At 42.7% G+C, this 22,500-nt stretch overlaps 3 protein-coding genes across 3 annotated transcripts; 1 reads left to right on the top strand and 2 right to left on the bottom strand.

Moving 5' to 3' along the window:
- Positions 1-4,461: 4,461 nt before the first annotated feature.
- LOC117969812 (transcriptional activator protein Pur-beta-like) lies at positions 4,462-6,917 on the bottom strand. Its single transcript, XM_034917764.2, has one exon. The coding sequence runs from the start codon at positions 6,777-6,779 to the stop codon at positions 5,841-5,843; it is 939 nt and encodes a 312-aa protein (XP_034773655.2). The 5' UTR covers positions 6,780-6,917; the 3' UTR covers positions 4,462-5,840.
- Positions 6,918-7,690: 773 nt separating this feature from the next.
- Positions 7,691-13,491, top strand: LOC117397784 (histone H2A.V). The gene is made up of 5 exons (XM_033996639.3): positions 7,691-7,899; positions 9,956-10,033; positions 11,574-11,687; positions 12,821-12,950; positions 13,236-13,491. The coding sequence occupies exons 1-5, from the start codon at positions 7,897-7,899 to the stop codon at positions 13,295-13,297; spliced, it is 387 nt and encodes a 128-aa protein (XP_033852530.1). The 5' UTR covers positions 7,691-7,896; the 3' UTR covers positions 13,298-13,491.
- Positions 13,492-19,249: 5,758 nt separating this feature from the next.
- LOC117969809 (homeobox protein vex1-like) lies at positions 19,250-21,689 on the bottom strand. The gene is made up of 3 exons (XM_034917761.2): positions 21,121-21,689; positions 20,543-20,814; positions 19,250-20,144 (listed from the first exon to the last, which is right to left on the bottom strand). The coding sequence occupies exons 1-3, from the start codon at positions 21,365-21,367 to the stop codon at positions 19,785-19,787; spliced, it is 879 nt and encodes a 292-aa protein (XP_034773652.2). The 5' UTR covers positions 21,368-21,689; the 3' UTR covers positions 19,250-19,784.
- Between the last annotated feature and the right edge of the window lie 811 nt (positions 21,690-22,500).

Genomic DNA, 22,500 nt, shown 5'->3' on the forward strand with positions numbered 1-22,500 from the left:
CCCGGTCCTGACATTCACCGCTCCGCTCTTCCGTGGTTTGTCGCCTCCCGGTCATCCCGGATTTTCCCTGGATCCGGTTCCAGTGTTTCGGAGTCGCTGTCGTGTTTTTTTTTTTTTGGCGGATTTTCAGTGCAATTCCTGACCGTGGTGATTATTATTAATAATATCTTAGCAGACGCCCTTATCCAGGGTGACTTACAATTTTTACAAGATATCACATTATTTTCACATACAATTACCCATTTATACAGTTGGGTTTTTACTGGAGCAATCTAGGTAAAGTTCCTTGCTCAAGGGTACAGCAGCAGTGTCCCCCACCTGGGATTGAACCCACGACCCTCCGGTCAAGAGTCCAGAGCCCTAACCACTACCCCACACTGCGGCGCTGTGCCGTTCCATCCTTCAGACTATGACATCACAGTGCTAATGGGGTAGTGGAGTCGAACACACGTCACGCATTGCACGACATGAACGTTGCTTGGCAGAATGTTTCTGAGGTTGCAAGGGGTGCCTGCCTGTCTGTCTGTCTGTCTGTCTGTGTGTCTGCACACCTGGATGTCACACATTTCTCCTTAGATCTGAAGAACCACGTATCCGACTGGCATGAAACTTGGTAATGGCGTTATTTAGCAGAGCTTTTTTCGAGAATATGAGATTCTGAGGATATGGAGCGGGGAGGGGAGTGGTACTGACATACCTGTTGCATTTTGCTGTGCTTTTACTAAGGGAAACTTTTATAAGGGTCAGGATGGTAAAGAACTCCACCATATTGCACATTCCTGTGAAAATGGTGTCCTCTGCTGTTTACCATTGGTATTACACCCAAGATACAGCGCTTGAAATACCATAGGATATACTACCACTACTGCTACAAATCATCATCATCATCATAATAGTCATAGTCACTCAAGCGTGTCATGGGCAAGGATGAATGATTGAGGGATTAAAAACAAACCAAAAATACTTCCTCAATGTCCATCAATTATATACCTTTTTTTTCGCATATATGTGTTATAATAGTTGATTTGGATGCTCTATATATATAAACATAATTAAGATATTTTATTTACTATCATGTAATCAAAGAAACTACAAAATGATGTCACAAAAGTCTACCGGCAGCCATGATCGTAGTACTTCATGTTTGATTTCTAAAATGTCACATTTTCCAATGTCTTTTTTCTTTCTGTTAAGTATCTGGAAAACTCCAGAGCGGTGTGCAATTCACGATGTTAGCGTCGCATTATTCAGCAGCTTTCACGCTACTTCATGAAGCAGCATTGGTGATTTCTATAGGGGGATGCTGGCCATCGCTGTAGGCCAGTCCTCACTACCTGTTTGCAATCAGTTAAACCTCTCTGATGTGTAGAAAGAGATTCTAACGTCTGTGTCTTTAAAGGAAGGCTCTTACTCACAACAGCAATAGCAGGTGAACGACCTTAAAAACACATACACACACACACACACACACACGCGCATGCACACACAGTGCCCCCCCCCACACACACACCCATACCCACCCACACACACAGTGCCCCGCCACACACACGCGCACGCACACACAGTGCCCCCACACACACACACGCACAGTGGCCCCCCACACACACACCCACACCCACCCACACACACAGTGCCCCCCCCACACACAGACACACACGCACACGCACACAGTGCCCCCCCCCCCACAAACACACGAAATGAATTGCTGAAGCCCAATTCCTGTCCTTTAAATTGCACTAATGTGCTTTTATTATCAATACACAACTTCATCATGGAAAGAAGACTCGTTTAGCAGAATAGGGGGGAGGGGGGGGGGGGGTGGGTACACGGGTCAAAAAGAAAGACTCATTTGGACATCCCTCCCACGCTCCTGTTAGCTACTCAAAATCTTTAGTTCCCCCTGGGGGCTGACCATCGTAAAAGCAACGCTGTCGTTTACACCACGTGGTTCTCAACCCCAGAGCTTCGCTTGCCCCTGATAGTCATCGCTTCGGTTTCAAACACAAACTTGTCGTTTTTTTTGTTTTGTTTTTCAAACCCACAGAGCCACTGTTGCAAATGTATGACGCTGGCAATTTGCCTGCAGTACTGAAACAGGCCCAGATTTTGCTACCCTGGCTAAAGAAAAACGGGTTTGATGATAGCAGGAGGTTCAAATCCCGGCTCAACCACTGACTCCCTCTGTGTGTGTGTGACCCTGAGCAAGCCACTGAACCTCCTTGTGCTCCGTCCTTCGGATGAGACGTCAAACAAACGAGGTCCTATTGGAAGTGACTCTGCAGCAGCAGCAGCAGCAGTTGTTGATGAAGCAGAGTTCACACCCCTAGTCTCTCTAAGTCGCTTTGGATAAAAGCGTCTGCTAAATGACTCATGAATAATAATTAATAATACACAGCCCGCATTTCCAAAGCCTTTACTTCAGCCGTTAATTAACTCCTATTTTTTGAAAGTCTGGGTTAATTTTACAGAACTGGAACGAAGCGATGGATTTTTAAGTTACTTATAAAAACGTTACAGCCAGCTTGAAATCTACAACAGCTTTCCAGAGCTGAAAAAAGAAAGATAATTAAGCAAATTATCAGCTCAATGAAGGGTCTAGTTAAGTAACTCAGAGCTCAGTTGGCTCACCAGCAGACACAAATGCTCTTTGCATTTTGAAACTCATACAAACTTTTTTCATTTTGACTTAAAAAAAAAAAAAAAATTAAAATTAGTTAATGAAAGACTTGCTTTGAAAGTATGTCTGGGCCACGCTGCTTCAGGGATGGGAATCAGACTCCTATTGCACAGCAGTGTCACCCAGTCCAGGTTTTACTAGCAGCTTGATCAGCCCCAGTGTGTCTAGCTAACAAGCTCAGGTGTGTCTTATTATTAAACTCGCAGTAAAATGGATCACACTGCTGTGCAATGGGAGTCTTATTTCCAACCCTGCAGCTTAAAACTAATATTTTGAAAAGCTTGCTGGTCTAAATCCGGGACGATTTCTTTGTTTTCGCTTATTTATTTAAATCTGAAAAAGGGGAAGGCATAAGCCTGATTCGAGAACCGCTTCACAACCAGAAGAGAGAGGAGTGGAGGGGAGGGTGAAGACTCTCCCCTGACGAGAGAGACCGAACTCAAATATTACTGACAGGGACAGGCGATGGAAAACAGCCCATCGATACACATTAAAAACACCACAGCGATACAGCAGCACAGCCGGCCTCGGTTTTATTACTGCGTCGGGTTTTGAAACCCCGGGCTCTGAGCGCAGGGGTGGCTGTGAAACTGCCGCCCCAATGTCGGCCATTTCGGCTCAAAGCGTGTATGTGAAGAAAGCAGAGCGCCGCCCACGCCGGAGCCAACATGCCGGTAAAACCTCACTTTTTAAGCCTCGGTTTCTAGATTTTGTTTAGAGGTTTTTTTTAAAGGAACTTAATACATTGATTAATAAAAACAACAATAAGAATGCTATAATATAATACTTCTACAGCAGGAAACACACGACTGAAGAAACAGCTGCCTTATTACGAAATACAGTACAAGAATTAGGATGCATCATCATCTTCATAATAATAATAATAATATTGTTCTCATAGGACGTAGCAAATTCTTTGCCGAGGAACAGAGAATTAAAATAACGACAGTGATAAAAGACGAATGACTTTGTTGGTATTTAGCTCAAAAAAAATGCCCGGTCTAACCGACACAAACCCTTAAATTTTGCATTTGGAAACATCTAAGAAAAAGGAAACACACACACCTACACAACTGAAAATGCAGGTGTTGAAAATATTGTTTCTGGGAGACACTGATGGATGTGGGTTCATTAAAGCTAATCATACAGAGCTCGGAAAATTCAATAAATTAACGACTCTAACAGTTATATGCAATGCAACATTATTATTATTATTATTATTATTATTATTATTATTAATAATAATAATAATAAAACACACAGATTAACTTAACTTGTAATAATGAACAGTTTTCGACTCCGTTCAAACTTCTCAAGTCCAGAACATTTATTTAAATCATGTATATTTTGATGGGAGGATGAAAAACAGGGAGGAGGAGGGGAGGGGTTGAGAGTGTAATAGCACTGGTGAGAATCAGACTCCTGTTCCACAGCAGGGGCACCCAGTCCAGGTTTTACTAGCAGCTTGACCAGACCCCAGTGTGTCTAGCTAACAAGCTCAGGTGTGTCTTATTATTAAACTCCCAGTGAAACCAGGAATGGATCACACTGCTGTGCGACGGGAGTCTTATTCCCATCCAGGAATAGCTAACAAATATACAAGATGTCACGATTTTCATTTAAATATAGGGTTTTTTTTGTAGTGTCATTTTTTCAAATTTCTTTTTTCCCAGAATCCGAAACTGTTTTTGTTGCATACTTCCTGCTTTTCATTTTGGTGAAAAATATATATATATTTTTTTGTATTCACGCAAGCATTTGAGGAGCTGCAGTCGATCCTGTACGTGTGTGTTTTTTTTTTTGTTTTTCTTGAATGTTCTTCAGGAGAGAAGTCACAGAACCGTCCAGGCATCCATGCATCCGTGTGCGCATGTCTGTCCGGCGGCAGCTACTGATGACGTCATCTCCGTTGGTTTTTTATGTAACAAAACTCTCCATTCTGGTTTTTAAATCCAATGATTTTGTCCTCAAAACGTTTGCAGTAAAAAAAAAAAAAAAAAAAGGTTGAGCCTGGGGCACTTCACAGCTGCGAAAAGTCAATTTTTAACTCCCTTTAGTAATTCAGTTAAACGTTTTGCAGTTTAAGACTATTTGTTACTTGTATATCTATTCATTTCAATGATAAATCGTAATGTCCCAATTATTGTAACATCATCGCCCGTCACACCATCGCACACGGTGCAGCTGTAGATATTAAAACGTTTCAGACACGGTTCATTTGAATCGCCCCCAGCGTGCATCCCTCCCCCGGACCACGCTGTCTCTACAGTCGGGTATTGTTAGCGGTCCGAGTGCACACGTGGGATCCCCTCTTTATTTTTAACATTTCCTTCAAAGGAAAGCTGGGGATCGTGTAACAAAACCCTCTGGGGCTTCCGACACGGAAAGACAAACGTGTGTAAAAACGATTTTAAAAAACACACGCGTGATGCTGGTTTTGTTTATCCGCAAGATGCATTTAAAATCACAACATGTATATCCGAGTTTAAAAACCCCAGGCTGTATATAGTACTCGGGTGGGGTGCGTGGGTATTTTTTTTGTCTTCTCGTTTATTTTAAAATCAATTAATAAACTTTTTTTCTTTTTTTAAAAGGATTTAAAAACCCACCGCATCGTTAAACTTCACACAGGTTACAAAAAAAATAACAAATGCTGGTTTGCCAGAGGAAAAAAATGGTTATTGTGACAAAATAAAATGCGATTATATTCAAAACAAAATATATATATCTACTTCAGAATCAGAACATCCAATAATAATAATAATAATAATAATAATAATCATCTTTACCACCTACAAAAAAACGCAGCCCATTTATAATAGACTTTTTAGTATTATTATTATATAATTCTTTGCAACCACAAAATATTTTTTTGTTGTTTAGATCAGTTGTCAACTGCATTCACTCCTCGATAAGATTTTTTTTTGTCTTTTTTAAATGTTTGATTCGTCATGCACCTATTTACTATTTTTATTTTTAAACTGCCCCCCCCCCCCTCGTTTTTTTTTTTGCGTGTTGAATTAAAATTTCTCTCTCGTTGATGCCGTTTGTCAGCTCGGAGTTATAATCTTGAAGGGAGTTTTAATAAAGTCTATTGGGAGGGGAAGGGGTGGGGGGTGTTTCTCGTATACAGCCGGGGTTTAGCAGCTGAGCCAAGGCAGAGTCAATCGTCCTCAACGTCGTCTCCCTCCGATTCCTCCCCGCCTCGCCTCTCGTACGTTTTATCCCGCTGCCTCTCTTGAATATCCTTCATCTCCTCGGCATAGCGGCTGAAGGCTCCCCCGAACTTGCCCCACGCTTTGAAGGGGATGGTGATTGAATTTCTGTAGCTGGGTTTCACCTCGCTGACTCGCAGGAACACCCCGTACTTGTTGGAGCCCACGTCGAAGAAAAAGCGCTTGGAATCCACCATGATGGAAGTGCCCTCCGGCAGCTCGCTGTAACCGCCGGCCCCCCCTCCGCCGCCTCCCCCGCCGGCCAGCTCCTCGTCGTCCCCCCCGTAATCGTCGATGAGTTTAGCCAGAGCGTCCCGAAACTCGATCAGCCCTTGCGCGGGGAGGGCGATGGTCTGCCCGGATTGTACACCTCCGCCCGGCCCTCCTCCTCCCCCGCCCAGTCCAAACCCCGGGCCGCGGTTGACAGTCTGCCGGATCCGGAGGAACCTCCCGCGTTGGTTCTCCTTGAGGTCCAGGTAGTATTTGCGGTTCTCCCGGACCAAGAACTCGCTTTTCAAGGCCCGCCGAGGCCCGCCGTCCTCCCCCCCGGAGCTCTGAGCGATCTGCTCCGGGCTGCTGGGTCCGAGCTGGGCGTAATGCTCGATAAAATCGCCGAGGTAGTCGCGGAACTCCGCCGCCACGGACATGGAGAGGGTCAGGCGGCTCTTGGAGCCCCCGGCGCCGACCTCGGCGATTTTGATGAACCTGCCCTTCGCGTTCTGCTTCACGTCCAGGTAGAAGCGCTTGTTTTGGATGTCGAGCCGCTTGGAAGCCAGCTCCTGTGTCTCCTGCTCCCGCTGGAAGTGCTGGAACCCGGTCCCGCTTCCAGCTCCCCCTCCGCCGCCGCTACTCCCGCCGCGCTCGCTCCCACTGTCACCATCCGCCATCTTCAACCAGCAGGCCAGCTTCTTCCCCTCCTGCGCTTCTCTCCCCACGACACGCGCACAAGCCCCGCCCGACGCGGCTCACCTGACGCTTATAATTGGCTTTCCTTCCTTGCCAATCATTGACGTGTCACACAAAGTCGTGTTGCCACTGGCTCCCCTCGCCGCCCGTCAAATCCCTTTTCAACCGCCACCGTTTTGCTCTGAGGCGTAACCACTGACGTCACCAGCCCCTCTCTTTGCTCTCATTGGTCAACGTTTTTTTTTTTTTTAATATAAACAGCACCGCCCCTCACAACCCAAAGCCCACCTCTCATTGGTCAGGGTTTACTGTCAATAATCATCGACCTTACGCCGAATGGCCCCCGTTATTGTTTTTATTCGCTTCTCAATCAAGACTTAACTCTTGGTCGTTTTTATTATCTGCCTGCCCTGTTGCCAAGGTTCAGGAGTAGACGATTTTTTAGGAAACCGGCGCCATTTTGGCTCAGACACAATCTGCTCTGTTTGTTAATCTTCGTAATAAGAGGAGCCAAGATGGCGAGCAGAGGGGAGGCAGCTTCATAGCCACAGCAATACCAGAATATTATCTTGACTCCGCCGCCTTTCGTCATAGTTTCGCCATATTTAACCATCCGTGTTAATTTTAAAGCAGCCGATGTATTTGCTTCGCTCTCCTGTTAATATTTTTTTTTTTTTCAGTTTGACGGTTTTATTTAGTGGCTTTGTTTTATTGGCGGAATGAGGCGTCACGAATCCTCGATCTGCAACACGATAGGTTGATATCGCTGTCAATCTCCCCCCCCCCGCCCCGCCCTCTCCGAAGAAGGGCCCGTGAGCAAAAAAAAAAAAAAAAAAAAAAAAAAAAACCGTTGAAGGCTGATCTCGTGGTGGGGGAAGGGCGCCAATGTAGAAGCAGAGGCGGCATTGGCTGCGGGAATAATTTAAACCAGTGAAACGGGCTCCGATTGGCTGGCCGCATCGCTCGCGAGGGGTCCCCGCGCACTAGCCTCGCGGTTGGGTTTATTGTTTCTCTCCGTCTCGAGCGGAAAAAATCGTCTCCGTCCTCTCGACTTCTGACAGGAATTTCAATTAAAAAAAACTATAAGCAGCGGAAAAAATGGTAATTAGACAAATTAATTATTCTCTGTGGGTATTAAAAATAGTGTGTGTGTTTTTAATTTTATTTGTTGGGAGTGTATACGGAAGCTGTAGTGTGTGTTTTTTTTTTAATTTTATTTTACTGTTTTGTTATGAGAGCTACGCTGACCATAATCTTATTTTGTTTTTCTACGGGGGACAAATGTGATACCGCCGGAGACAAGGCATTTGCCTCTGGCACATTTAAACTTCAAAGATATGCGTTTACGTTTGATTTAATACGACATTCACATAATAAGCTATTTTTTGTTCATGTATTTTTTTTCATTTTGAGTTATACGTGAACATATTTGTGGTAGCGAGATAGATATTCGTTTCCTTATATTGCTTCTGTTGTCGCTTGGTGTATGTTGTGCGCTAATTTAAACGGTAATGCTTGCAAAGTTGGCTACTTTTTTAGTTTTTTTTAAATGTTGCTTGGATAATTCTTATTTAGCGTGCTTTTTTGTTTTTATTTTTTAGTGTCTCAACATACGGTGACTCGGGTTGGCGGGAAAATAAATCTTATGATTTGTGTGCGTTTTATCAAACGGCTTGATCTTTAAAGATTAATGGTTAGTTGGAATGTGATTTAAATATTAAACATCCATTTAAAAAAAAAAAGCTATCGCTTCTGGAAGTAAGTGTAAAACAACTGTCGTCTCATTCGGCGCTAAACAAAAATGGAAGTTACTGTAAAACAATTTTTAAATATATTCTCGACATCTGGCAGTATCGTTGCTTAAGGCTTTTTATCTAGAACAATTTCTGCATTGCTTTTTTGTTTCGAGGTACTTCTAACCTAGTTAAAACGGCGTACCTTTTTCTCTGTAGTACCGTAGAGTTAGCGTGCTATTACTGTCATAGATGGACGGGGCTATAGTAGTAGTACAGTAGTATATGAATCTGCATATTTCGGGTAATAGATTTTTTAATGACGGTTTACCAATATGCAAAATATTTAAAATATGCAATACGCTTTCCAGCGCGATGTTGCATTTAATGCATGAATAATTATGACTGTGCAAATATATTTAAAAAAAAAAAAAAAAAAACTCTGTTCGCGTGTTTTGTTGGTGACTAAAAATTGTCTCCGGGGGGGAATTTGTGTTGAGTTACAGTAATGATTATACTCTTTTTTTTTTTTTCTTGAATTAAGACTTGATACTCTCTGCCCACAGGGGGTTGAAGTTGTGTTCTGTTTTAGGAGTGCAGACGATGCAGGATATACTGTACGGTAGTAAAGTATACGGTTATAGGGGGGCCGGGCAAGCTTGCTTGGGGAGCGCTGTTATTTCCACAGCATCGGATTTCACACTTTGAAAGGGGGCATGTTGACATCTGGGCTAGATCGCTCCGAAATATGAATGCAACCAAATTCACGATTGAGACCGCAATTAAGTCATGTGTTTGTTTTTTAGTTGGTTTGGCCCATTCAGTGCCATTGGCCTACTTTGAGGACAGACTACTTCTGTAACTTTTTTTGAGAGCATTTAACTGCCATCATCGACCTGTTATTTTAATTTTCTCCTTTTAACTATATTGTTATGATAATTAATTGTTAATCGCAAAACGTGTCATAACGTATCAAATATACAGTTTGTGTTATTGTTGTTATTTTTAAATGCATTTATATAATACTTGGTGGGTTAAGAAAACTGCATGCAAGGAAAGTGAACTGTTAATTTCAGTCTATTTCTGCTTGCCAGTAAATGTGTAACTGCATTATATAGTGATGTAATTATTTAAGTGCCTTCACTTTTGTATGCAGTTATAACTCCTTTATAATCTCTTTCTCACTCTCTTTCTCTCTCATTCTCATTCTTTCTTTCTCTCTTTCTCTCTCTCTCTCTCTCTCTCATTCATATATAAAAAAGTGCAGCTAAAATACCTGGGGGCAGTTAAAACTTGTAAAGGGGATGTTGAAACCTTCACTCTAAGGCAGCACATGCAGGCAGGCTGCCCAGGAGAAGTCCTCCTAGTTTGTGCTCCAGGTGTAATCGGTCTTTGTGACATGCTTCTGTTTTTATCCTCCCCAGGCAGGAGGCAAAGCTGGAAAGGACAGTGGCAAAGCCAAGGCGAAAGCAGTCTCTCGCTCCCAGAGAGCTGGCTTGCAGGTAATGAAGCCAAGAAGTGATACAACTATATCATACTTTTTTTTTGGGGGGGGGGGGGGGGGGTGTTATATGTGCCTATTCTGTTTTAATTGGATAAAAATCCTATTGCACTGCAGTGCACACACAAACCTGTTGCCCAGTCAAGTGACCTGAGAGATAGAAGCACTTCTCAGTGCAGTGGGATGTTTTTATGTATTTTCGGTGATTTGCACTCATTTTATATAACCCTGATTTTTACTTTTGCCTTTGGATGCTCAGTACTATTCCATGGGGTGCTGGTGAGGCGGGTTGGATTGATTTGAAACGCATGCAACGTGGTGCCTAACGGCGATTCACTGTTTTATTAATGAAGTGCAACTACCAAAGGGGGAGTCGGCTATACAAGCTTACAACTATGAAATAAAGATCCTGTTTCTGAGTCCAGGATAGACAGGTTCAGCCGGTGTGTGGGGTTTTAGCTGTTTGATATTAACATCATGTTATCAAACTACACAATAATATCGCAAAAAGTCTACCGGAAGCCATAACAGTAGTACAGTAGTGTTTCATGTTAGATTTTGAAGTGTCACTTCTTTTTTTTTTTTAAATTTGTCAGTTTAAGTGTATATGGGGGGAGACTCCAAAGCGGTGTGTAATTCAACATTTTAATGTAACATTATTCAGCAGCTTTCATTCGACTTTATGAAGCACAATTAGTTCATTCTAGAGGGTGATGCAAGACTTCTGGCCAGAGCTGTCCGTATGAATTGAACCTTGTGATCTAGGAGTGCCTGAGAATCCAGCTCCAAGTTTAATAAGCAACAGAAGGCTTTGTTCTTTTTTTTTTGCTCAACTTAAATAATGTTTAGTGTTATTGTAATGCATGATAAATAGATACTGAGCGTGATCCAGATGAAACTTGTGTTGAGGGTCATGCGGACCAGCAGAGTAGTGTTGAATAGTGGGGAGGCCTCGGGTCTGAACACTGAGCTCAATGGAATTGGATTTAAACTAAATCTGTATAAACTGTATTGGTGGGGTCTTTTCATGCATGGCGACTTCATATGGGGATGGATTTAAAAAATAAAAACTCTCCTCTTTATATGGGTTCATGTGGGAGACTAGCAAACAAATGCATGATGGCCTCCTAGGAGCCGGATGCCATTCCCCACACATATAAAACAATGGAAATACATTTTTGAAACAGACTGTTCAATGAAAAACATTTATGTATCCAAAACTTTTCTTTTTTTCTTTCCCCTGCATTTCCAATACTTCCTGTACGTCAATGTTCTAGCTCAGGGGTAGGCAACCCTGGTCCTGGAGCGCCACAGACACTTCTGTTTTTGTTTTACCCAAAGCCCTAATTGATTCAATCATTGGCTTAATTGGTCAGAATTACCGTGTGTTCCAGGTATTTAGCAATTGATGATTTAAGAGATACCTACAGAACCTGCAGGATCGTGGCACTGCAGGACCAGGGTTGCTTACCCCTGTTCTAACTGGCACTGCCCGGTTCTGCATGTCTGGTGACAGTGTTGTGGTGTCTCTTCCCTTTCAGTTCCCAGTGGGTCGAATCCACAGGCACTTGAAGACTCGCACTACAAGCCACGGGCGCGTGGGAGCGACCGCTGCCGTGTACAGCGCTGCCATTCTGGAGTACCTGACTGCGGAGGTGAGCTTGGGGCTCTGTTACACACGCTGCTGCTGGAGGGGACCGGGCAGGCCAGACCGGGGTCCGTTATGGGGGTGTACTTACTGTAAACTACACTGTGTTTAAATATGAAGCTTGCATTGTAACCCTGTGATGCCCTGGAACACCTGTGACTAAGGACCTCAGAATGCAGCTCTGTGCTAAATCTACACCTTCGTTACAGTTGACCCGCGGAGTCTTAACTGGAAATTAAAAATAAAATCAATTCACAGGATTACTTTTTAAACCCTTATCATAGGAGATTCATTTAACAACTTTTTAAAAAGAGAGCTCAGTTATAAAAGTTAGGTGCCAAGTGTGGGTGTTCAGCAGTTGTCCCTTGTGTTGTGATGTCAGCGTGAGTTTAAGTGTTGTTGGCGCACACTGTACTTTTTTTATTAGTGGTGTAATGTTTATTGTTTTTATTGAAACAGGTTTATTTTAGGATGCGTTAACCCTGTTAAATGAATTGGAATATGCTGAGGGTGTTCAATGGATTACATTGATCTTGGGCTGCCCAATGCAGTTCATCCTAGACTTGTGTTCATAGGGCTGTGTAGGGTTAATAACCTGTGTAACAGTGTGTTAACCCTCAGAGTGCTGTTGCTCTTTCTGTCAATTACAGCCACTGCATGTAAACATTATCTATATGAACGACAGGACGTGATAGCGTGTGTGTGTGTGTGTGTATATATGTGTATATATATATATATATATATATGTGTGTATGTATATATGTGTGTGTATATATATATATACTTGTAGCTTACCCCATTAAGTGCCATTGTTCTCATTTTAGGACAGGCTACTTTGTAATTTTTTGGAGTATTTAACTGGTATCATCCACCTTTTTTAAATGTCTCCACAGCTTGTGTTCTCTTTTTGTTTTTTGTTTTTTTAAGTTTTATTTGGTACTTTAGGGGTTCATTTCCAGCTGTGTCCTCAGGTCCTGGTTTCTTAGTCCATGTTTAGGATTGGCTGTCAACTCCTTTTTAAGATTTTAAAGACTTCATTCCTGACTGCTCCTGTCCCGTGTGTTTGTGTGTTCTCTCTTCAATGCTTGCCGGTGCCGCCTCGTCGTGGGGATTGATCGGTGATTATTGATTGGTTCACAGGTGTTGGAGTTGGCAGGGAACGCCTCCAAAGATCTGAAGGTGAAGCGCATCACTCCTCGTCACTTGCAGCTCGCCATCCGCGGGGACGAGGAGTTGGACTCGCTCATCAAGGCTACCATTGCTGGAGGGGGTAAGCGTCGAATTTGTTTTGATGGTGGTCTAGTGGTTAAAGCAAGGGGCTTGCTACCAGGAGGTGCCGGGTTCAAATCCCAACTCTGCCACTGACTCCCTGTGTGTGTGTGACCCTGAGCAAGTCACTGAACCTCTTTGTGCTCCTTCCTTCGGATGAGACGTAAAACAAACGAGCTCCTGTTGGAGGTGACTCTGCAGTAGTTGATACATAGTTCAGCCCCCTAGTCTCCAAGTCACTTTGGATAAAAGCGTTGTCTAATAATAATAATGTGTTGTGTTGCAGGTGTGATCCCGCACATCCACAAGTCTCTAATTGGGAAGAAGGGGCAGCAGAAGACTGCATAGAGGATCTGCTTCCTGTACTGTGTGGTCCTTCCTGTCAGCGTGCTGGAGCTGGGACAGAAGTAGAGTAGGGATACCTGTGTTTTTTTTGTTTGTTTTTTTTTTTTTAAAAAGCGGTTTTAAAAAAAAAAAAAAGACAAAAAAAAGAAAAGGAGTTTTTAGGTTTGCGTTGTAATAAAAGTTAAAAAAAAAAATAATTTGTATGTTACTTTTTAGATTTTAAGTTTGACAACAAAAACAGAAAAGGGGTGCGGGAAGGGGAATGTAAATTTGTCGGTTAATTTGTGTGGCAGCAATTGTGTGTGTTGATTGGCTGGGGTTTCAACAGTGTTTTATACAAAAAAAAATGGAATTGTTAAACCATTTTTTACAAAAAAAGTCTTGTGTCCTTTATTTTGAAGCTGCTTGCTTTTCTCTTGGTGTCTTGCTATCTTCTACTGTCTGTCTGTGTCGTTTGCAGCGGAGTTTCTTCCAAAGACCACATTCTGACGAGCCCTGCAGCTGTCTTAAAATATTCAATCCCCTTGAAATTGGGACCGGCTGTGACACAGAGGCAGTGTGTGGGAGGAGCTGGTCCTGCTTTTAAATGTGCGGTGTGATGCAATAGGCTGCTTCTCTCTCTCTCTCTCTCTCGGAAACACAGTGAAGCCCGATTCCGCACAACATTAGAAATCGCCACATAAACGGCTGGTTTGGGAATTTTTACAGACATTGGTGCAATTTAGTCCCGTACAAACTTTTTTTTACTTGTTCTCTCTTAAAGTTGCAGATTTCAAGTTGGATGTAACATTTAATAAGTAAGTTGAGCTCTGCACGTTTTATTAGGAGCTGAGAATAATTAAAAATATCTAATTAAGCAAATTATTAGTTCAATTGAGGGTCTGGTTAAGTAATTGAGAGTAAAAATGATCCATGCGTAAGGAAGTATGGCTTTAGTTTTCTAGTTTTAGTTTAGCAATGCGCTTCACTGCTGAAACGGCGTATTTTACGATTTTATTTGAAGAATACTTTTCTCAAATAATATTAACATGAGGGCAAATGTTCATTACTAAAGGATTCCCACGTGTATCAAGAAATCACACTTGTTTTAAAGTAGGATCAGTGCATATTTGTGGTTAAAAATGTAGTTGAATTCTGTCCAGGATTAGTCTTCGTTTTTAAATAGGGAGTCATTTAGATGTATCCATTACTAAGAAACACATACGGGTGTTTTCACAGACCCGAGTTAGCACTGCTCTAGAACTACCTCATGTTAATTTAGGTAAAGTAATCCAAGATTTTTGCTGGTATGTGTCTGTTAAACCCGCCGTCGGTGGTACAATAGTAATATCGAAAGAAACAGGTTCATTTTTAATCTATACTACCCTTGTAAAATACTTTGCTGTCGTCTGACAAGAATGTGTTCTCTGATCGGCCACCAGCAGAGGTCGCCCTATCGTTCTTTTTTGATTGTGCAATATAGTAATTGACCACAAGAGGATGCTGTGGTGTAGCGTCTCCCGTGCAGTCACAACTTTTGCAGTTTCACAAAACATGTTTCCTGTCCCTTTATTTTAATTCTTATAAGGTAAAAGGGACATACGGGTACCACCAATTAAAGTGATGCTGGCTTTCTTATTTCTGCAATGAGGTGCACGAAACCTCGTTTAACATGTACTGACCGGTAGCATCTGCTCGGTCATCCAAATTTAGTTTCCTCCCAGTGATATTTGAGTCGCTCTCAAATGAAGAATTTTTTACACCAGTCGACAATTCAAATATTCTAATATACTGATAGGAGTTTTCATATTTAATTTCAGTAGTGTGTTATAGTTTGTTAGAGGGACCCGGCAGGTTTGTAAATGTGTTTTTTTTTGTTTGTTTTTCTGAATAATTTGTATGCAGGAATAAGCATGTCAATTAACGGTCTAAAATGTATTATTATTTGCAGACTCACTTATCCAGGGCGACTTACAATTTTTATAAAATATCGCTTTACATATAATAACAGCTATAAAGTACAATAATATCCAGGTAAAATAAATAAAAAACATATTTCTTCATTGGGAATATGTACGTTAAAGGAACAGCTGTCCATGTGATGTAGTCCTTATTAATTATTAAACGCACACAAAGTCAATATGATTTCTCCCGTGCGCAATATATATATAATTCATGTAAACATATACAACATATATAATAAGAACATAAGAAAGTTTCCAAACGAGAGGAGGACCCATTCGGCCCATCTTGCTCGTTTGGTTGTTAGTAGCTTATTGATCCCAGAATCTCATCAAGCAGCTTCTTGAAGGATCCCAGGGTGTCAGCTTCAACAACATTACTGGGGAGCTGATTTCAGACTCTCAAAATTCTCTGTGTAAAAAAGCGCCTCGTATTTTCTGTTCTGAATGCCCACTGTTGCATACTGGGGGGGAAACAATATATTACATTAATATCGTTTATTGATGTGTGTGTTTATTTAATTTTTAATAAACAAATAAGGAATAAACGGCATATAGATGCAGAAAGACTGCACTGTTTCGATTAGGGCTAGGGCTGATTTCAATCTTAAACCCAGTATTCAAATCGATTAGGGCTAGGGCTGACTTCAATCTTAAACCCAGTATTCAAATCGATTAGGGCTAGGGCTGACTTCAATCTTAAACCCAGTATTCAAATTCTCTCAGCTGGCCCGCATTTCCACACTTATGAGTAACACTCTGTATGTGAGGGAGGGGGTAGGAGGGGCTGAATGCAAAAAGACAAATGTGGTGTGACGCAGGGAGTGCGTTTTGTTCCCTTTGTATGTAGGGTTTGCGTTGCGTTCTCGCTCTTTGGTCTGTTTGGTTTTGTCATCTTTGCGGGGCGCTGCTCCGCTCCGTACAAGAGAGGTGTTTGTTAGCCGCATTAAAAATGCGTACCCTTCTAGCAGAGCAAACCAAAGGCGTTATTACCGCCGGGAATTAGTTGCAAACAATGATCCAGACCGCGTCCACATATAAAGTAGCTCCACAGTCACGGACTCTGCGCACCGCGTTTCACGCTAACAGACTGTTGCGCTTTATTTTAGTTTTTTTGGATTTTTTTAGTTTTCTTTTCCTCAGTCAAAACTGGAAATATAACAAAGCACCATGCTTAATAATAAATAAACGAATAAAATAAAATACACATCACGCTTAAAATAAAACTTGATTTGACAGGACCGTGCTTATGACTGAAATGTGGGTTCATTATAATTGCGCTTATATATATATATATATATATATATATATATATATATATATATATATATATATATAAATGTAAGCAATAACATTAAAGCAGGCTAAGTTGTATAAAACTATTTAATTCATCAAAGATCATTTGTGGTTTGTTTTTAATCTCGCCAGTGTTAAATCTCTTTGAATATGTAATACAGAATCGCCTGCGTCCTGTCGCTGATGGGTTACGTGTTGAACAAATCCAGATTATAACTGGGTTGTGATTTTTTGTTTTCCAACAAGAGAGGAGAGGGCGACAAGTTAAACACTTGCAGGCTTCAGACACGTCATCAATGCGGGCTCGGAGAAGAGACGCGAAACCTGCCCGCGTCGCCCGCCGGCTCTGCAGGCTTTGAAGAAGCGACGCTTCTATTGTTCCAAAGCAATTTCACAATTATCTTATTAGCCGCTTCCAAGCAGCAAAGCCCTCCTGCACTAACTGGTCTCTTTATGGGTCATTTGGGGAGTCAATTCGCCGACTTTGAACTCCTAATGGACGCCTCAAACAAAAGAAAACAGGTACCGCCCCGCCACCTATCTTCTCGCTTTCATGTTATCCACAGTTTAAAAAAAATAATTAACGTCGTATTTCCTGATATCGACAAAGGAACAGAAGGACGGCGGTTAATGATTTGAAATGCACGGTCCTTTGGAGGTGGGTGACAGGGTGGGGAGAGAGGGAGGCGCCGAGGACACTGGGGGGCAAACTGCTCCGGTCGAGCGGCGCTGTCACAGCGTCTGTCTGTGTGAGTAATACCCGCTGGATTACATTGATTAATTCCTCGCGTAATCTCGGGTCGGGATCCGTATTGTTTAACCAAATGACCAAATAATCGGTTGATTTTTTATTTTCTTAGCAGACGCCCTTATCCTGGCGATTTACAATTGTAACAGAATATCACAGTACAGATAAGATTCGAAAGTACAATAAAATCAGATCGAATTATTATTATTTATTTATTAGCAGACGCCCTTATCCAGGGCGACTTATAATTGTTACATTATTTCACATTATACAGATATCACATTATTATTTTTACATACAATTCCCCATTTATACAGTTGGGTTTTTACTGGAGCAATCTAGGTAAAGTACCTTGCTCAAGGGTACAGCAGCAGTGTCCCCCACCTGGGATTGAACCCACAACCCTCCGGTCAAGAGTCCAGAGCCCTGACCACTACTCCACACTGCTGCCCAAATAAGAGCAATATAAAAGAATACAGTAAATAATTACATTTAAGAGACTGGGAGTAGTTAGTTATATTCGCTTATCCGAGTCCATTCGGAGCATGGATAAGAACGATTTCAAATAACAGCAATTACAAAAAAAATGAATACCTGAGTATGCTGGCCCGGGTTTCGCAAGCAGAGGCTCACATCACATTGAAATGGATCTTTTCCTCTTTGCTCAAAGACGTTTCATACCAGGACGAAAGAAGACAGCGAGGCCGTCAGTGTTACCAGCCGTGCCAGCGAACAGGAGGGCAGCTTACCTGCAAAGCGTACGGCTCTGGACAAACGTTTTGCATCACGTAGAACTTTAGGATTGAGACATCATTAAAAACTATAACTATGTGAACATCATTTTAAATCTTATACTGTACAGAGTTTTACACATCTTATCAATAAGTCTCACTTGTATAGGGATTCAGTCCTTAATTTCACATCACCTAATCAAAGGAACTGCAACATATTCATGAAATGTATTTTTGTTTACGACTGTAAGTCGCCCTGGACAAAGGTGTCTGCTAAGAAATAAATAAATACATCATAATAATAATAATAATAATAATAATAATAATAATAATAATAATATCGCAAAGTCCACTACTGGAAAGTCATAATAACAGTACAGTATCATGGTAGATTAAAGTCAGTCTTTTGCTTTTTTTTTTGGTTAAATATATGTAATTCAATATGTTAACGTAACATTATTCAGCAGGTTTCATTCGACTTCATGATGCAAAATGATTTCATTCTATAGAGGGGATGCGAAACATGTGTCCATGGCTATCAACAAAGCATTTTCTACTCTACTCATCTACTCTAGCATTTCCAGAGCGCACCTTACACTGTAAAATCAAAGAACGCGTGACGCGTTTGATATCTAAACGTCACGTGTGTATAACAAAATAGAAACGTTCTATTCCTAAACAGCAGTGTTTATACGTCATCAGCTGTGACGCTGGTGTTTAGTCATTTGGAACTCTACATAATGGTTATACGTCATGTGTTTTTATCTGTGCCCTGTTTGCTACGTTTTTAATATTTAGATTTTAAAAACCAGACCTGTTATAAACGCGTACGACTGTTTAAAAAGTGTTACACAAATCATAAATCCCAAACACGTTTAGAATTATAAACGCAGTGACGTGTTTGAAAAGTTTGACAAATACGTGTTTTAAAGTTAAACACTCGGTCTTAAACACAACAAAAAAAGAGAGCCGCCTATTCTCCAGACTGAGCCACCCTGACGGCGCTGCTTCTGGATTCAGTGTAAATCCTGCAGCATTTTTATAGATGGGAACCGGCTTGCTTAGACATTTTTACACAGATATTCCATTCTTCTAAGTTCAGGGAATTATACAGAAACGAATCCCCTACTAGAAAACGTGTCTGATTTGAGGACACGAAATACAACTAAACCGCACTACTGAAGTAAAGTATTCAGACCTTGAAACACGCGTTGGATTGAACGTACACCACACCGTAAAGTAACTCAAAACAGAAAAAGATTTATTTAAAAAACAAAAAAAAAATCGTCAAATATTCAGTTTTGGTTTTTTTTGCATCAGATACATATCATTTCAACAATGATTTTATTTTTTTATATAATACACTGTAGAAGTTGGAATGCATTTCCGAATTTTTCTTTAGAAAAAAAACACACACATACACATTATGTACACTTTGTATATTAAATAGAATATAAAAAAAACAATCATAATAATTATAACAAGAGAAGAACCCAATATTGCACCCAATGCCCTGAACTGTAAACCATTCCACAATATATACCGATGCTGTGCTGTACCCGTTTACCACCCCTCTGCACAGATCCGGGCAAAGACCGCCACTTTGAATAAGGCTTTTAATAAAACCAGGAATGGATCAAACTGCAATCCAACTGGAGTTGGATTTGCGATAATATTTGAAAGTGTCTCTCAAAATCGCCGCCAGCAACAGAGGAGTCGACAACAGCTGCTTATCGGCTCTCGGGTCTCTCATAGCGATCAGTGCCGCGGTCCTGTCAGTAATAGGGTGCGTACGGGTGATATCTCCGCATCATACTGCCGTTACCGGGACCGGCGCTGTTTGCCGGTATGACCACTCCTGGTGGCACGCCGTAAGGGTACACGGCCGCCTCCATGGGCAGGGCCGGGAGCGCGGTCAGAAGCGGCGCAGAGGCAGCCTGGTACTGCATCGCTGACAGGTACGCGGCCGTGCCGTCCTGCGCCGGGTAATATCCAGCGAAGGGGCCCGGACCGTAAGTCTGGAGCTCGGGGTAGTGCAGGAGCTGGGAAGCCACCTTGGCGTGGCAGGCCTGGGCCAGGGCGTCCTGCAGGGTCCTCTTCAGCTTCATGCGGCGGTTCTGGAACCAGTTTTTGATCTGGAGGGAGACGAGATAAAAAGAAAAGAGGACGCGTCAGTCAGTCACCGAGCTGATCATAAAGGAGAATGCGTGCATGATGTCGTAGTTCCAATAGAGGGCGCTCTCTCTCTCCCAGCTCCACCAATGCAGGAACGAGCCTATAGTCAACTTTAACGCTCTGCAAGTATTATTATTAGTAGTAGTATTAGCATTATACCCGGTGTTTAAACTCCTTTGGGTTAATATTAAACCACTAGTATTATGATTATTAGTACTATTAACACCACAATGCAGTTGTTTTTCTTATTTTATTTTAAGCCCACACGTTTGATCGCAGCTGTGTAACGAGATAGTGAGCAGTTTCTTGAAATAAAATACATGGCGGTGTTGTGGTCGGCTCGGCGCCGCTCTCTCACCTGTTTCTCGGACAGGTTCAGTTTCTTGCACAGCTCCTCTTTCTCTCGCGTCCCCACGTAGCTCTGCTTCTTGAAGGTCCTCTCCAGCCGGTTAATCTGCTCCGCGGTGAAGGCGGTGCGGGGGCGCCGGCCCGGCGGCTCAGAGTGCGGGTCCACGCCGGGTCTGTCCTGCCTGGGCGGAGACAGTGGGTAGACCGGGGACACCGACCGGCAGCCCTCGCTCTCGTACCCTGAAGTCTCGTCCGCGCTGCTGACCGAGGCGGCGTCGCTCACTGAGACGAGGGGAGAGAGGAAACGCGGTGCAGATTTTAAGGTTAGTCACAAAACAATATCAATCGTAGCATTCAAATGTGTGTGTGTATATATATATGCTACATTTTAAGAAATGTTAACAGTTTGTGTGAACTATGGAGTTCGAGAAGTTGCCCTGCCAAAACTTGGAGGAAAAAACTAGCATAGGCTATGCATCAGAAAATAGATCCATGGACTGGAATATATATATATATATAATGTAATAAACCGAACCCAGTGAGACCCTGCAGGGCAGTTCGAGTTCCAGCCCCGGGTTCCTCTCTTACCGGCTGCGGTGCTGAGTCGGTTCCTCTGACGCGCCGGGAATCCGTGTGACTGCAGCGGGCTGTCCGAGTCAGCTCGGCTCTGCGGCTGCTGCTGCACCCCTAAACCTGCGCCCACCTTCGCGTAGAAGCCGGGGAGGCTCTCCTGGGGGGTCCCCGGCAGCGGCCCCTCCTGGGGGGCAGGGAGAGCCGGGCAGGGGGGGCGGTCGCTGCTCTGGGACAGCCACTCCACACAGAAGAGCCGCTTCATCCTAGGATTCCACTGAGAGGCACCCCGACACGAATAATAATAATAATAATAATCAAAGGAAGCGGCCAATGCAGCACCTGCTATCTACCATGTATATGTATATTTAAGAGAAGCGTTCTTCTGTAGTCGGCGGTCCACGCAATAAGGAAGCACACGCTGCTGTGTTTTTTTTTTTTTTCGTGCTTGCTGTATTGTGGTTCCTTCCTGTCCCAGTTGTTGTTCTTTCTGTGGTCCTGGTTTAATAATTAGATATACAGAGAGTCGGCTGCCTTGTTTGTCCAATGCGTTGCTGCTTCACCTTCGTTCGGTCTGGTCTGGTGGACTGCAGGCTGCGGCATATATCTACCCCCCCCCCCCCCCCCCCCACTGATTTAATTTGGGGAGAGATCAAAGTAAAACCAGCCGTCCCGTCCCCCCTCCCATTCTAGAGTTTTCACAAGTGCGGTAATTAAGATGTTCTTTCGACTCCGAGTGAGCTCGTTAAAATTGGCTCCACTCTGTCTGCAACCCAACCCTCCGCACGCCACCCCACCCCCACCACCCCCCACCACCCCCCACCACCCCCCACACACTCACACACACACACCGACAGGGGCTGGGAGTCAAGTTCAAACTGCACCCTGTTTCAGCACACATGTGAAAGGGGTGTGAGAGTTCGGGTGCTGCAGACTTTATTGTACCGCCTGTGTTTCTGTTGTTTTCCCCCTTCATGCTTTTCCCATGATTATAATATGCATTTACCACACTGTACCCTCTCTGTGCTTTACAATGCTTCCCTATGCTTCACCAGACCTCTCTGTGCTTTACAATGCTTCCCTATGCTTTACCAGACCTCTCTGTGCTTTACAATGCTTCCCTATGCTTTACCAGACCTCTCTGTGCTTTACAATGCTTCCCTATGCTTTACCAGACCTCTCTGTGCTTTACAATGCTTCCCTATGCTTTACCAGACCTCTCTGTGCTTTACAATGCTTTGACTGTGCTGTATTACACTTTTCTCTTTTTTAATTTCAATTCTGTATTAGTCTGTTTTTAATTGAACAGTTTTAATTGTTCATGTTGTGTGTGAAGCGCTTTGGGATCGTTGTGATGAAAGGTGCTTTAGAAATAATGTGAATTGTGATTATTATTAT

Source organism: Acipenser ruthenus, unplaced genomic scaffold (assembly GCF_902713425.1).
Source record: "Acipenser ruthenus unplaced genomic scaffold, fAciRut3.2 maternal haplotype, whole genome shotgun sequence".
NCBI classification, from domain to species: domain Eukaryota; kingdom Metazoa; phylum Chordata; class Actinopteri; order Acipenseriformes; family Acipenseridae; genus Acipenser; species Acipenser ruthenus.